Genomic DNA, 12571 nt, shown 5'->3' with positions numbered 1-12571 from the left:
CAGCTCAGTTACCAAATCTCATGGCAAATAGCATGAGCGGAATATCCTCAAAATAGCCATGGGGAAGATATATAACAGGAGACACTGCTGGAAATAGTCAGTCCTCAACAGGAGATCACCCACACATGCTCAGTGTTTTCCAAGGAAGTCCCGTCAGGAGCAGAAATCATAGCTAACATCCCACCAGTCTTTCAGGTGCAAGCGTTACAGAGAAGAGAATCCTTTGGGTCTCAAGGCACTTCAAAGTCGTCTGGGTTGCCGTGTGCTTTTTTTTATTATTCATCAACACCATTTTTCAGTCCTGTCTCGCTGGTCTCTTGCTCTTCCTTCTACCTCTGCCACAATGAAGTATTACTACCCAGACTCACTTCCCAGGTATAGGCGATATACACGAGGCCTGAAAACTGTGCGTTTCCCCAATGACGTTCTCTTCCTGGACCATATTAGGCAGAGCGACCTGGAGCAGGTGGGCCGTTTCATCCGTGCCAGGAAGGTCACCTTGGACACTATCTACCCCTCAGGTAAGTAGGACGTGGGTGAACCTAACTGAAGGGTGGTTGAATAAGCCTAAGCACTAGCAGATGCCTAATCCCAAAGTCAGGCTGTGTGTTACAAACTAGGTCATGTTTTCCCCTCTAACACTTACATCAATATGGGGAGCTATGTCACCTGAAATCCTTTTGCTAGACACTTGGGTATTGAACAGATTCTAAAAGATTCTAAAAGATGCTAAGAAAACTATGCCAATGTACAGTGCACTCTCTGAGAAAATTTAAATCCCTTTACTAATCTGCTAATGCAGCTTGTTCCTGTGTGAATAAAATATGGCTGCTGAGTTGAGAGCAGAACAATATATCCAGTGGCAGGATGAACAGAGCAGCTTCATGCCCAGCCGTAAAGCTGAATCAGTGTTTCTTTGAGCCGTTTCCCCCAGCTATGATCTCAGCATGGAAGGCTGCACTTAAAAAAGAAATCCAGTAGTCACAGGAATTTCAACAGTTACAGCTACTATGGCCCAGTAGATGGTTAGAGTGTGTTTGCTTCTTACCGACTTTCATCACACTGACTCAATACTGCAGAAGGCCATAGAAGCCTTGATCGAGGTGCTGTTCTTACAAACTGCTTACTTAATTCCCCAAATAAGTTTCTGGAACTCACTCAGCCTTGGTTAAAATAATATTCTTTTTGTCCATGCAAATAACCTGGTGGGCCAAAAATTGTCCCCTCTGTGTGCCATTTCCCCAACATTTATAAGATAATGCAGCCTTAAAAATGTAAAGGCCCTGGTCTAGTTTCCTGAGAAAAAAAAGATGCATTTTTATTAGGTGACTCCTCCCCACTGTCTCAAGCATATTAGCATAACTCCCTTTTTGTGGGATGTTTTCCTAAGATTTGCAGGTTGTGGCTGATGCATTACCTTCTCCCATTAGGTATGGCTGCCCTCCATGAAGCTGTGCTTTCTGGGAACCTTGATTGCGTCAAGCTGTTGGTAAAATATGGTGCTGACATCAATCAGAAAGATGAGAACGGCTGGACACCCCTACACATGGCTTGCAGTGATGGTCACGCTGATATTGCAAGGTCAGAGATGCAAATTATGTTAACCTTTAATCTCTAGTTTAGCCATGCCCACCCTCTCTTGACAGGCCACAAACTTGGTCAAGGAAAATGAGGAGGGAAGTAGGGCTTGCTTGACAGTGAGTTCTAGGCTTAGACTTGAGATGATGGCATGTCTGTTGGCTAGATGACCATCCAATCTTCAGACACTAGCAGTGATGTTTTGTGTTGGCGTGTTAAGTGACCTATGATATCTCCCAAATATAAAGGATATCTCAAGTAAGAAGGTCAGAATGGAAACCAGCTATAAGAGAAGACTGGTCTCTTTATGGAAAGAGGAAAGCTTTACATTGAAACTAACAGCCAGTTCACAAGTCCTCTGTATCATCTTGTATATGAAAGCATAGGGAAAACTGCAGTGGCGTAGCGTGGGGGGTGCAGGGGGGGCCGGCCGCACCGGGCGCAACATCTGGGGGGCGCGCGCTCACACTCGCAGCTCTCTGCCCCCTGCTAAAATCCATGGGTTAGGGGGCGCAAATTACTTGCCTTGCCCCTGGTGCTGACAACCCACGCTACGCCACTGGAAAACTGCATGTTTGAACTAAACTGTGCATGTGGGTATGTGTGTCAATTCTGTCCTTGTCTCATCACCTCATTCTTTAATCCTGCAGGTACCTCATCTCTCTTGGTGCCCAGCGTGATGCTACCAATGATGAAGGGGAGAAGCCATCCGACCTAATTGACCCAGAGTACAAGGAGCTCGTGGAGCTTTTCAAAGCAGCCCGAGTAGACTAAGCTAGTGCCACTCAGCTCTTTCCCATGTGGAGTTCAGCCTCCATGGTAGGCAGCAGCATTTGTTGCATGCTGCAGGGAGGCTAGCAAAGTTGCCCCTACTACGTTGGCAAGAGTGTACGGCCTCCTAAAAGAGACCACAGTTTGGTTATAATGTGTATGTATGAGAGTGGCTACCTTGGGGTTTATCAGAGAGCTATGCTTGGGATAGCCCTTCCAGAAAATGTAAACTTCTCTACCATGTGGCCCATTTTCTGGTACCTGCTACGGTCAGGCTTTAGTTAAAATGAGTCTAATGGCTGGGACACACTTGCCCAAACGGCACTGTTGTGCAGGAGGTTCACACAGGTGATTATGAAATGAACTGGACTGGGTACCAATTTGTGTGAACATACACCTTCCAATTATTATCTGGCAATGACTGATTTGAACAGTGCTTTCTCAAAGACATTCAACCTATTCAGGCCTGAAGAATCCTCACATGATTATCAAAAAAGAAAATAGCCCCAACTTCAAGCTGGTATCTTTCTGCTGTATATATTATCCTAAAAATGTCATGTATAAAGTCTCACATGTTTGCTCCTAGATTTGCTTTTCTACTGTTATTTTTTATGTGGTTCTGAAACAGCTTTTTATTTTTTCAATAAAGTAATTTCTACAACCTTGGGTTATTTTTATTCCCTCTGCTCTTGGGAAGGGTAGCCACACTTCCTGCCCAGCCACTTTGTTTCCCAGGTTGCCCTTAGACTGTTCCCTAGCTGCACATGAGATTTTGGATATGAAATGACGAAATGAATTCTAAAGAAAAGTAGAACAGCTTAAAAAGCAGAACAAGATATAGTGACTAATGCCTCAAAGTTCTCATTCATACACATCTAGCTGCTTAACTTTGATGTAGGACTTGTATTAACCTTGAAGTTGTCCATTAGACATTGTCCCTGCTGCACCGTTATTTCATTCTGTTAAGTAAGGGTCAATGTCCATCTAGTGGTGCAGTAATAAAATTGTTAGCACATTTGCAAAGCTAAGCAGGGTCTGGTATGGTTTCAGATTAGATGTTGAGATTCCTGCACTGCAGGGAGTTGGACTTGATGACCCTTGGGGTCCCTTCCAATTCTACAGTTCTGTATTATTAAATTATGCAACTTGAGGGTTGTTGTTTTTTGCAGCACTTATAATATGTGCAACATACTATAGCTCAGGTGATTGGACTAGATGACCCTCGTGGTCCCTTCCAACTCTACAGTTCTATGAATCTTTGCATGCTCTTTTCTCTGGAAGACAGAAGAATGAAATGGCAATGCAAGACGGTGGATATTAGCCCTCAGCTGTGGATTGTTTCTTATAATTGCACAGTCCATGGTACACCACACAGTTTGAAGAAATTAAATAATCGGGCTTCTTTTGTTTGTGGCTGCTTCTTTCTGATAGGTTTCAGGTACAGAGGTGTTGTTCCTGCAACCTATCACTTGGAAGGGGAATAAGAGGCCTGTAATAAAGTTCTTACTATTTTTGTCCCAAATGACTTGAGTTGGCTTTAGTAATGACTTGGCAAATGCATGAACAAGACGGGAAGAAAATTAGATGTGGCATTTCTTGGAGAAGAGTCAATGCTTGGAGGTTTGTCCACTCAGAGACACCTGATAAGTGCTAAATACTACTTCCCAGTTGGATAGTTTGTCTCTTGGTGAAAATCAGTAGTGAATCACTTGCACCATCTGGGTCAGCATGCTCTGACAGAAGTAGGGCAGCTCTGCACAACTCACAGTTGCTTCAGGCTTCCTACATATTTGGTTAGGTGTCACTGTGGTTGCCATCTAAGCATACATCACCATGCAGAGCTATTGTCAGGGCTCACTCTATAATACACTGCACATGCATTAAGTTTGGGGACACTGCTCAACATCCTGAGATCCTCAGCTTTACTTTTAAATAACTTTTAGCCCTGGCAATAGATGATAGGCACAGACAATGCCCAATAAGATGATAAGCAAGGTGTTGTACAGGATTGGTAAGAAGTCAGGGCTTCAGTGTCCAGCAAGGATCTTTGATCTGCCCTTGTCTAGTAAGCAAAAACAAGTGGTTTTCTCTTATTTTTACCTACATTTGTTTGGTTACATTTAGGAGACTTTTGTTGAAACCTTAGTTCCTAATGTGTTGGAGTTGTACTAAACCAGGAAGTCTCCACTCCCATGATTCCCCTTCCGAATGCAGCACTTTAAAATGCTTCTACAGAACACTGTGTAATGACAAAAACCCATTCAAATGGGCAAGTTAAAAAATGAATTTTAAAAATACTACAAGTGTGTGAGAAAGGGATTGCTTTTGTATTGCTATTTGAAGTGTCAATCTATATAGTGTGCCCTATCCTGAAGGCTTGGGCAAGGTCTAAAATTAATCCTACACCAGAAAAACAATTAACATTTCCTAATTAATGGGAAATTTCTCCATCCTTTCTGTCAACCATGCATCCTAAATGCCATCCCAAAGAGAGCTAGATCTCGGAAAACTGGAGAAGGCTCTTTTCAGATTGCAATTCGAATACAAACACGGAAAATGTTAATGTAAACGTGTGAAATCATGTCAATGATTCCCACCCACCCACTAATCACAGAACTGTCCGCACTTAGTTGGCGTAGATTTAGAGCGTAATGATTATGAACACAGGATGTGGAGAGAAGCCTCAAATGTCCACAAAACGGGGCACACGGTAAACTGGGGTGGGAGGGTAGCGCTCAGTTAGATCCTGACCCAAGCCTGGGAAGCGGCGACTCTGCTTTGGGCAATGCCGACTTCCCGAAGCTCACAAAGGAGGGAAAGGCGATCTCTTTTAAGAAGCCTCCGTCCCGCTCCGGCTTCTACCCCATTTTCCCGTTTCTGGAGACCCTCCCCGCCCTCTCCCGCGTCTCCCAGAGCTTCTCTTCCCCACCCCTCACTCCCGTTTCCATGGATACCCCTCCCTGCCCAGCCGCTGCGTTTCCATGGAAACCTCCTCCCTCGGGTACTAGGTGCAGGGGCTACCCGGGCCCATTCGCTCGCAGTGCGCACGCGCAGCCCGGCCTAGGCGCTCTCTTCCGCCCCGGGCCTGGCAGCAGCGAGAGAAGCCGGGACTTAACCCGGGCCCAGGTGAAGAGGGTTGCGGGGTGGGGAATTGAGGGTGGGGCCGCGGCGAGTGGGGCGCCCTTTCTTCCCCGGCCCCCCGTGGAAGTGCTCCCTTTCTGTTCCTCTGGGCCTAGTAGCGCAGTCCCCAAACTCCACGCCTGCCTTGTTGTCGTTCGGGGCCGGGAGAAGAAGTGTGGCTGCTTGGGCCTCCCTCTCCCCGCACCTCCCCCAGGAAGCTTGACATCCCATCTCCGTGCCTGAGGGTAGCGTGGGGTTGCGGATTGGAGGGGGGGGGTTGTTGAGGGAAGTATTGGGGTTCCCCAAGGCGCAGGTGCCTCTAGGAACTGGACTCGGAGCAGGGAGGAGGGCGGTGGGGTCCCGAAGTGGTGGTCGGGGGGCTCCAGGGCTTTTTGACACATTCGGGGATTTTTAGCGATGGGGTGGGGCTTATCGGTAGTGTGGTAGGAGGGTGGTTGGGATCCTGCTTTCTATGCCTGTAAGATGCTGCAATCTCCTTAAATGTAATAGCAGAGGTGGGCATAGATGCTTCCACCCAAAGTTGGTTACCGGAGCAATTTGTCCCCACCCGTGGGATTTATTGAGGGTCCGTCCCCATTGAGCTCAGTGTCTTGTCTTTGTTTTAGGACCGCCAAGCCACACATCCAGGACTTGGGCCAGGGCTGGGAAAGAGGCAGCCATGACGAGGTGAGAAAAGTTATGGGGCTGTGAGAATTGAACTTGTGTTAATACTGAGCGGGCTGTCAGAATGTATTGACTCCTCGGTGATTGGAGACTTTCAACCCACAGTGCTGATTTTGCTGTCTTTGGTGGTTGTGTATACCATGGTTATGTACCAAAAATCTTTCTGTGTTGCTACCTGCTGACAGTGGTTCAGGAATGGTGTGGGCAATAAAGGTAAATGGATATAATTGATTGAACCTTTAACTGGTCATTAGCATGGGTCTTTGTGTTCACCTCCCCACCCAGCTTCACTAGGTAATGTTTGGATGTCAGTTCCTCCAAGCTTCTATTCTTTATTTATATAACTTTAGTTTTGAGGCTGAAACAATAACTGCTTAACACTTTGTACATAAGAAGGTGTCATGCTAATCAGGGGTCGGCCATAGGGATATCATAGGGATAGATCTCTGGGTGATTTGATGTAGAGCGGTAAGGATTTTTGATTCCCAGTTGCTTGGCACTGACAATAACAAAATGACCATCCCTCCGAAGTAATGTGGCTCAAGTGATGAAAAGGGTGGGGTAACCCAAGGTAGATTTTTATATAGAAGGACTGTGAGCTCAGTTTAGTTCAGTGCTCATATTCAAAACAAATTCCTGAGCTCAGTGTTCTTCAATTCTAAGTGTGCAACTCTTGTGAGCTGGCTGTGATAGTTGGATCATTGAGCTCTAGTTAAAAAAAGAAGTAGATTTTGCATGCCTGAAGTCTGCCTACTCCTGATGTAAATGACAACTAAGCACAACCGCAGTCTGTATTGGTCACACTCTCTGAAAAGCGTAATAGCAGCCACATTGAATGGTCTGTAGAGCTAAAGGATCCTTTTGCCAGGATAGTTAGTATAAATCTTCCTTTTTTGCTTCTTTATTTGTGGCAAAGATCAGTGTCTTGTTTCCTCTCTCACTGGGGTCTCCACTGCACTTCCAGTTCTCCTGTCTCCCGAGTTGTATACAATGGCAAGAGAAACAGCAGCCCTCGCTCCCCAAGCAACAGCAGTGAGATCTTCACTCCTGCACATGAGGAGAATGTGCGTTTCATCTCTGAAGGTGCAGTATTTACATTTGAGAAGGCTGATCTCTTCAGTTGCTGCATCTCCACTGAGTCAGTAGCACATTTCCTTACCTCTTACCCTGTATATAACATATGTTTCTCATGCGGTTGCCAGTTCTGGTGTTATTTTTTCCTTACTCGTGTATTTAAGATGGGTGCGGGAAAGTGAAGAAAATGAAGATGAGACTCATTGGAATGTTTAGATATGAATCCAACTCTTGGAACTGACGGATAGTTCTGAGGGTATGTGAGACTTGTCTTCTGATTCTGCATCCAGCATTACAAACATCTGCCATTGCCTCTCTGCTTCTTTATTTGCATTTAAAGACTTCTCCAGTAGTAAGGGTGGGACCACTGCTTGGTATCTAGGCTGTCTTAGGGTGCCAAAAGCTGGCAGTACTCTTGGGCTAAAGGAAAGGGCTCTTCCGTATTCTCCATGTGAAGTTTTATCCCCACTTTAACTGTTCCCCTTCTCTGCAGCATGGCAGTGTGTGGAGCGGGATCTCCGCAATCAGATGGCAAGTGGTGAACGGGGACTTGTGGAGGAGTATGTGGAGAAGATGCCAAACCCCAGTCTGAAAAGTGAGTTTTCTTTTGCTAGCTTTCCCCTTTCAAAGAGAGGTCTAATTTAGTCATGGTTACACCTCCTTGGTGACAGCCAGTTTAGATTACTCTGATGTAGGACTGGCTTTGCAGAGCATTTGAAAACATAGAGTCCAAGATACAGCTGAAAGAATCCTAACTGAAACCTGTCACTAGAAGCATTGTTGTCCTTGGTTTCCAGATAGTTTCTGGGCTCAGTTCAAAGTGCTGGTGTTGACTTTTAAAGGTTTATATGACCTGGACTGATCGCTCCAATACAGATCTGTCTATTGACTCAATTCAGGCCCTGTTCCGGGTCTCTCTAGGGTTGAGCTGGATGGCTATGCATGAAAGGGGCTTTTCAGCAGTTGGCCCCAGGCTCTGACATTTGTTCCCTTTGGAAGCCCATTTGTCCTCATCTTTCTTGCTCTTCTGACATACGGTGAAAACTCTCTTGTATAGGAGGATATTTGGAAACATATAGTGGTAGTGTTATAGTCTATGAATTTGATTAGGTACATGAATATAGATGTACCTACTTTCTTGCATATTAGAGATTTTCTGGTTGCAGAATTTAGGTTATCATTCTAGGTAGAACTGGAGACCCCTTGGGTTTGGGTTGTAGTAATGGCCTGCTGTGTTGAATAGGTCTGGGGTACCAACTCAAACCATTTAATTAGGTGTGTAGATTACCTGTGATCTGAATTCCAATTTAGGGTACTAACTGTTAGGTGATGGTGGGGAGGCTAGCATCTTTGTTCTTATCAAGGCAGGCTGGAGGGAGTATTGATGGAAAGCAATGTTGGTAGTCAGGAATCTTACCCTAAATTGTGTCTCCTTTCTTCTTTTTTGACAGCTTTCAGACCTGTTGACTTGAGTGACCTAAAGCGGCGGAACACACAGGATGCTAAGAAATCCTAAAATGGCTTGGCCTGCCTCAGCCCCAAGTGCTGGCGTGTGGCCACTGGTACATGAATTTGATGACTTTGTGTTGGTTTCCTCCTCTGGTCTGGCTTGTGCCTGGGGCTGGCTCTGAATTCCCTAAGGAAGGATAGGCTTCTTGCCTTTTCTTCACAGCTTCCCTTGGCCTGGCCTGGCCTGGCTGCCTTCATTCTACAATTGGCCCCAGAAATTACCTTTTCCCCTTAGTAAATGACATTTTACTCTGATGGTGGCCAAGAGGTTGGTGTGTACCCTGTCTGTTTTAGGAGTGTGGAATAAGGCAGAAGAATCAGGAACAATATCTAATCTCTCCCTATACCTGTCTCAAAGCCCAGCCCTTCTTAGGGCAAGGCTAAGAGAGAATGATGGGACAGAAGCAATATGGGTTTTCGTAGTCCACCCTATCAATACATTGTGAGAATTCAGACTGACTCCTCATACAGTACCTGAGCTTTTAGACTGGAGGATGAAAGAGTGTTGTGCTACGATCTCCATATGCTATCTGCTCAGCTCTGTGGCACAACAATGGCGAAACGCTGAAGATAGAGGCTGAGGGACCCAGGTACAAAGTCTCCCAAGGGAAAACTCTTTTGGGATTCTGTTGTATAGGATAAAACTGAGTCGACTCCCTTATTCTGAGCTGAGCAGGTACTCCAGGTTCTGCTGTCTTTACACTCTGCTGACTTGCAGCCCCAGCCAGGGGGGCAGGTAGCATTTCTGAGCTAGCCCCAGAGCCCAGCCCCTGTGCCCCAGCAGGGCTGGGGACAGCCTTGGTGTGTGCTGGGCACTGGCAAGTGGCAGTAGTGCCCATGTTTGTGTCCAGCTCAGGCAGTGATGTTGGGGACCCTGCTCAGAGTTGGGTAGGCAAGGGGCATGGTGGCTGTTCTTTTCCCTTTGTAATGTCCCCTCTTGGTCTGTGTCTGTCTTTTAAGGAGTGTTGTAAATAAAATCTGGTTAGTCATTTTGACATTCTGCTCTGAGAATTTATCCTGCATCTCTAGCTGGGTTCCCATGAATGGGACTTGCTTACCAATCTTTCTTTGGGTTCCATGTTCTCATTGTTCTGAACTGCTTCACCTGAGCCAGAGTGAATTTTCTCAAAAGGAAGGGGATTTGTTTTGTTGCCCAACGGCAGTGCTTGGCGGCTTCCTCTGTTTTTACTTGACTATTACTCTCCATTGGTGCTGGGCTAGTTGCAACTTAGTCTGTCTGGAGTAATTTACAGTTCAACCTAACCTGATGCTGTTGTGATGGTTAAGCCTCCAGAAGGGCATTCAAGTCCCTTTTGCAATCCTGTAGGGGAGAAGGAACTATGAAATATCTAGTCCCTTAGGTGTGATGTATTTAGCTATCAGTATTCAGAAAGATATCCTAGTGCTTGGTGAACAGTTGCCATTTGGATACACATTATTTTGTGCACCTTAGAAGGGTGTTCACATCGTGCTGTGAAGGAGGTGGAGTTGCAGGCTGCTTGGGGAAAGTGCTTCATGTTAGCTATGAGGTGACACCTACTGTGAAGCAAGGCCTCTCTCACAACTTGTTATTTCCTTGGCTAATGAAATGGTCATTTTCTGTGTGATTGGCAGCAGGCACCTACAGTGTTTCCTATCCTTGGAATACTGGTGCTTAATAGGGTTAGCACGGGGTTTATCTGGTGTTGGGTTATGTTGAGTAGTCTTAGCTGACACCTTAAGAAGTTTTTGTGTGCACAGAACACATGTGTGCCTCTGCAGCAGAATGGTGGAGACTTTCAGACATCCATTTTCCCTAAGGCAACAGGGTAGGGAGTGTTGCTTAGTAAGGTATTTTTCCTCCTTGAAGTCTGGGAACTGGAGCAGTGGTGCCTGTAGGGTCAACAGGAAGCTAACATTATTTTCACACTGTAATCTGGCTGCAGGTGATATTATTACCTTTAGTTGGATTAGCAGGATTTTCCTACCGCAGCAAACTGAATCAGCACCCCCAAATGCGGTAAGAATCCTCAGTAGTTTGCTGTGCTGTGGATATTTTATCTCAGTCTGCTTTCCCAAATATATCTTTATGCTAGATTTGAAATCATACTCAACTTGCTGAGCGCTTTTGCCAGTCTTGATTGAAGTGGGCAATATTTGCACCCAGCCTGACCAATTTGTTTACTTTGACCAAATGTCATGTCATGAATTGGATTAGAACAGAGTGTGTTTCTCTGCCAACAGGCAGCACAAAAACGTAGCTATGAAAGCAACATGGAGCATAGTGCCAAGGAGACCTCAAGGAAGATATAGAAGATCAAATGAAGAAAATAAAGGTTGCCCGTGGTGTGATAATGATAAACGAGATGGTTTCAGTAAATCCTTCAGCACCTTTAACCATGCACTTCCCTCCATGCAGTATTGCAGGGTTTCTTTTTCTGGCTGAAATATGAAGCCAACATGGGAATTAACCCAATTAAGTGAGATCTTATTTGTTGATCCAAGCTAAACAAAGAGGGCAGTTTTCCAAGACACTCTGAAAGTGTAAATCTTTACTTGGGATAGGTTTACATTCTATTTGTGGGGTTAGTCCATAGAGGTTACTTCTTTCCATTAATCATTATTGCTCTTTCTTGTGTTTAATAGGTTATGCTTTAGTGCAGTGCTGCCTCAGGGAAAATGTGGTTTCAGCCCAAAACAGCCCTGTGTCTAGGCCCCCCCCCCCCATTTTTGAGGAAAACAAGGAGAACCAGACATGTTGTTTTTGGTAATATGTAGTTATGTCCCTTGTTCTTCACCAGATATTTTGGGATGTGTAAAGGCTTTATAGATTTCAGAAAATATTATCAGCCTCAGAATTAGTCCTCCTGCCCCAGCTTTTTGATGATACAGGTATAGATACAGGAATATGCAGTGCTTTGTAAATCTTTGAGGATAGATGTTAGTCCTCAACCCATTGTGTAGGGATGCCAAAGACTGTAAATGTGCTGATCACATCTGTCCCTTCTGTTGAAAAGGCTACAGAATGGTCATTAGTGCTAACCCATGTGGCTGTTTGTGTGAAGTTACACCTACATAATTTGAGTCTTTCCTTTGATTTGACTGGGCAGTGTCCCCTGCAACCTCTTACCTGAGTGGCTGCATCGTTAGACCAGACACCTTTGCAATTCACCCACCCCCAAAAATATTCCAAATGTGGGCACAACTGGAATGTGATGAGATTATATGGAACAAATCAGCTCGTGTTGATTTCTCAACATAAAGATTTTATCATGTAAATTGACCCTTAATCACCCAAGAGTGATGGGCTTGGTATGGACTTTGACCAGAGAATTTATAATGCTATGTTTTAAAAATACAAAATTAACATGGTGGGGGAAACTTTTATATGTGTATATCCTGCTACGAACAATCCACATTACTGTGCGTCACACAACTATATGGGTAAAGGAGGAGAAAGACATTTGGGCAGCCATTTCCTATAGTCAGTTTTTTTAGTTTATTTATTTAAGTGCAATAATGAGATCACCTTTAGGTCTTTAAAAGTGATAGGGAAAATCTGCAGTGCTGAAATGATGGCAATGAAGAGAAAGAGGGGTGAGTCTTAAATCTTAAAAGTTAGCACCATGGCACTTTCATTTTGTAATTATTGTGTGGAGAACTTAACTTTTTAAATAAGTATGGCCCAAAAAGTGTCTTGATGCTAATGATCGGAACTAAGGGAATAACAAAGAATTCTTGATAAAATGATGCCCCTTATAGAGGTGATAGTGGATGTGTGATACTGCTGATATATTCACCTGCCCGATAAGACACCACACACATTGGATTTGGAAAAGCCTAGCTATGGCTATCT

General features: G+C 44.8%; 2 protein-coding genes across 5 annotated transcripts; both read left to right on the top strand.

The window, feature by feature from the left end:
• Nucleotides 1-3010, top strand: PPP1R27 (protein phosphatase 1 regulatory subunit 27). Its single transcript, XM_028715887.2, has 3 exons — nucleotides 1-521; nucleotides 1431-1581; nucleotides 2229-3010. Exons 1-3 carry the CDS (start codon nucleotides 344-346, stop codon nucleotides 2350-2352), a joined length of 453 nt encoding a protein of 150 aa, XP_028571720.1. The 5' UTR covers nucleotides 1-343; the 3' UTR covers nucleotides 2353-3010.
• Nucleotides 3011-5353: 2343 nt separating this feature from the next.
• MCRIP1 (MAPK regulated corepressor interacting protein 1) lies at nucleotides 5354-9731 on the top strand. 4 transcript variants are annotated; one of them, XM_028715843.2, is made up of 5 exons: nucleotides 5354-5475; nucleotides 6096-6156; nucleotides 7070-7236; nucleotides 7721-7822; nucleotides 8679-9731. In XM_028715843.2, the coding sequence occupies exons 2-5, from the start codon at nucleotides 6149-6151 to the stop codon at nucleotides 8741-8743; spliced, it is 342 nt and encodes a 113-aa protein (XP_028571676.1). In that variant the 5' UTR covers nucleotides 5354-5475; nucleotides 6096-6148; the 3' UTR covers nucleotides 8744-9731. The 4 variants fall into 4 exon arrangements, with proteins under 4 accessions (XP_028571676.1, XP_028571684.1, XP_028571681.1 ...); XM_028715851.2 differs by having other exon boundaries at nucleotides 5355-5475; nucleotides 7118-7236; XM_028715848.2 differs by lacking the exon at nucleotides 5354-5475 and adding an exon at nucleotides 5535-5714.
• Nucleotides 9732-12571: the final 2840 nt, after the last annotated feature.

Source organism: Podarcis muralis, chromosome 2, assembly GCF_964188315.1.
Source record: "Podarcis muralis chromosome 2, rPodMur119.hap1.1, whole genome shotgun sequence".
Taxonomy (NCBI): Eukaryota; Metazoa; Chordata; class Lepidosauria; order Squamata; family Lacertidae; genus Podarcis; species Podarcis muralis.
This window is presented reverse-complemented; position numbering and strand designations above follow the sequence as displayed.

What these genes read in the sequence shown, in the direction of transcription:
- PPP1R27 (XM_028715887.2), top strand. Translation starts at nt 344, where the DNA reads ATGAAGTATTACTACCCAGACTCACTTCCCAGGTATAGGCGATATACA. An exon ending in GGACACTATCTACCCCTCAG is followed by an intron (nt 522 to 1,430) that starts GTAAGTAGGACG and finishes TTCTCCCATTAG; the next exon opens with GTATGGCTGCCCTCCATGAA. An exon ending in GGTCACGCTGATATTGCAAG is followed by an intron (nt 1,582 to 2,228) that starts GTCAGAGATGCA and finishes TTAATCCTGCAG; the next exon opens with GTACCTCATCTCTCTTGGTG.
- MCRIP1 (XM_028715843.2), top strand. An exon ending in TGTGCGTTTCATCTCTGAAG is followed by an intron (nt 7,237 to 7,720) that starts GTGCAGTATTTA and finishes CCTTCTCTGCAG; the next exon opens with CATGGCAGTGTGTGGAGCGG. An exon ending in GCCAAACCCCAGTCTGAAAA is followed by an intron (nt 7,823 to 8,678) that starts GTGAGTTTTCTT and finishes CTTTTTTGACAG; the next exon opens with CTTTCAGACCTGTTGACTTG.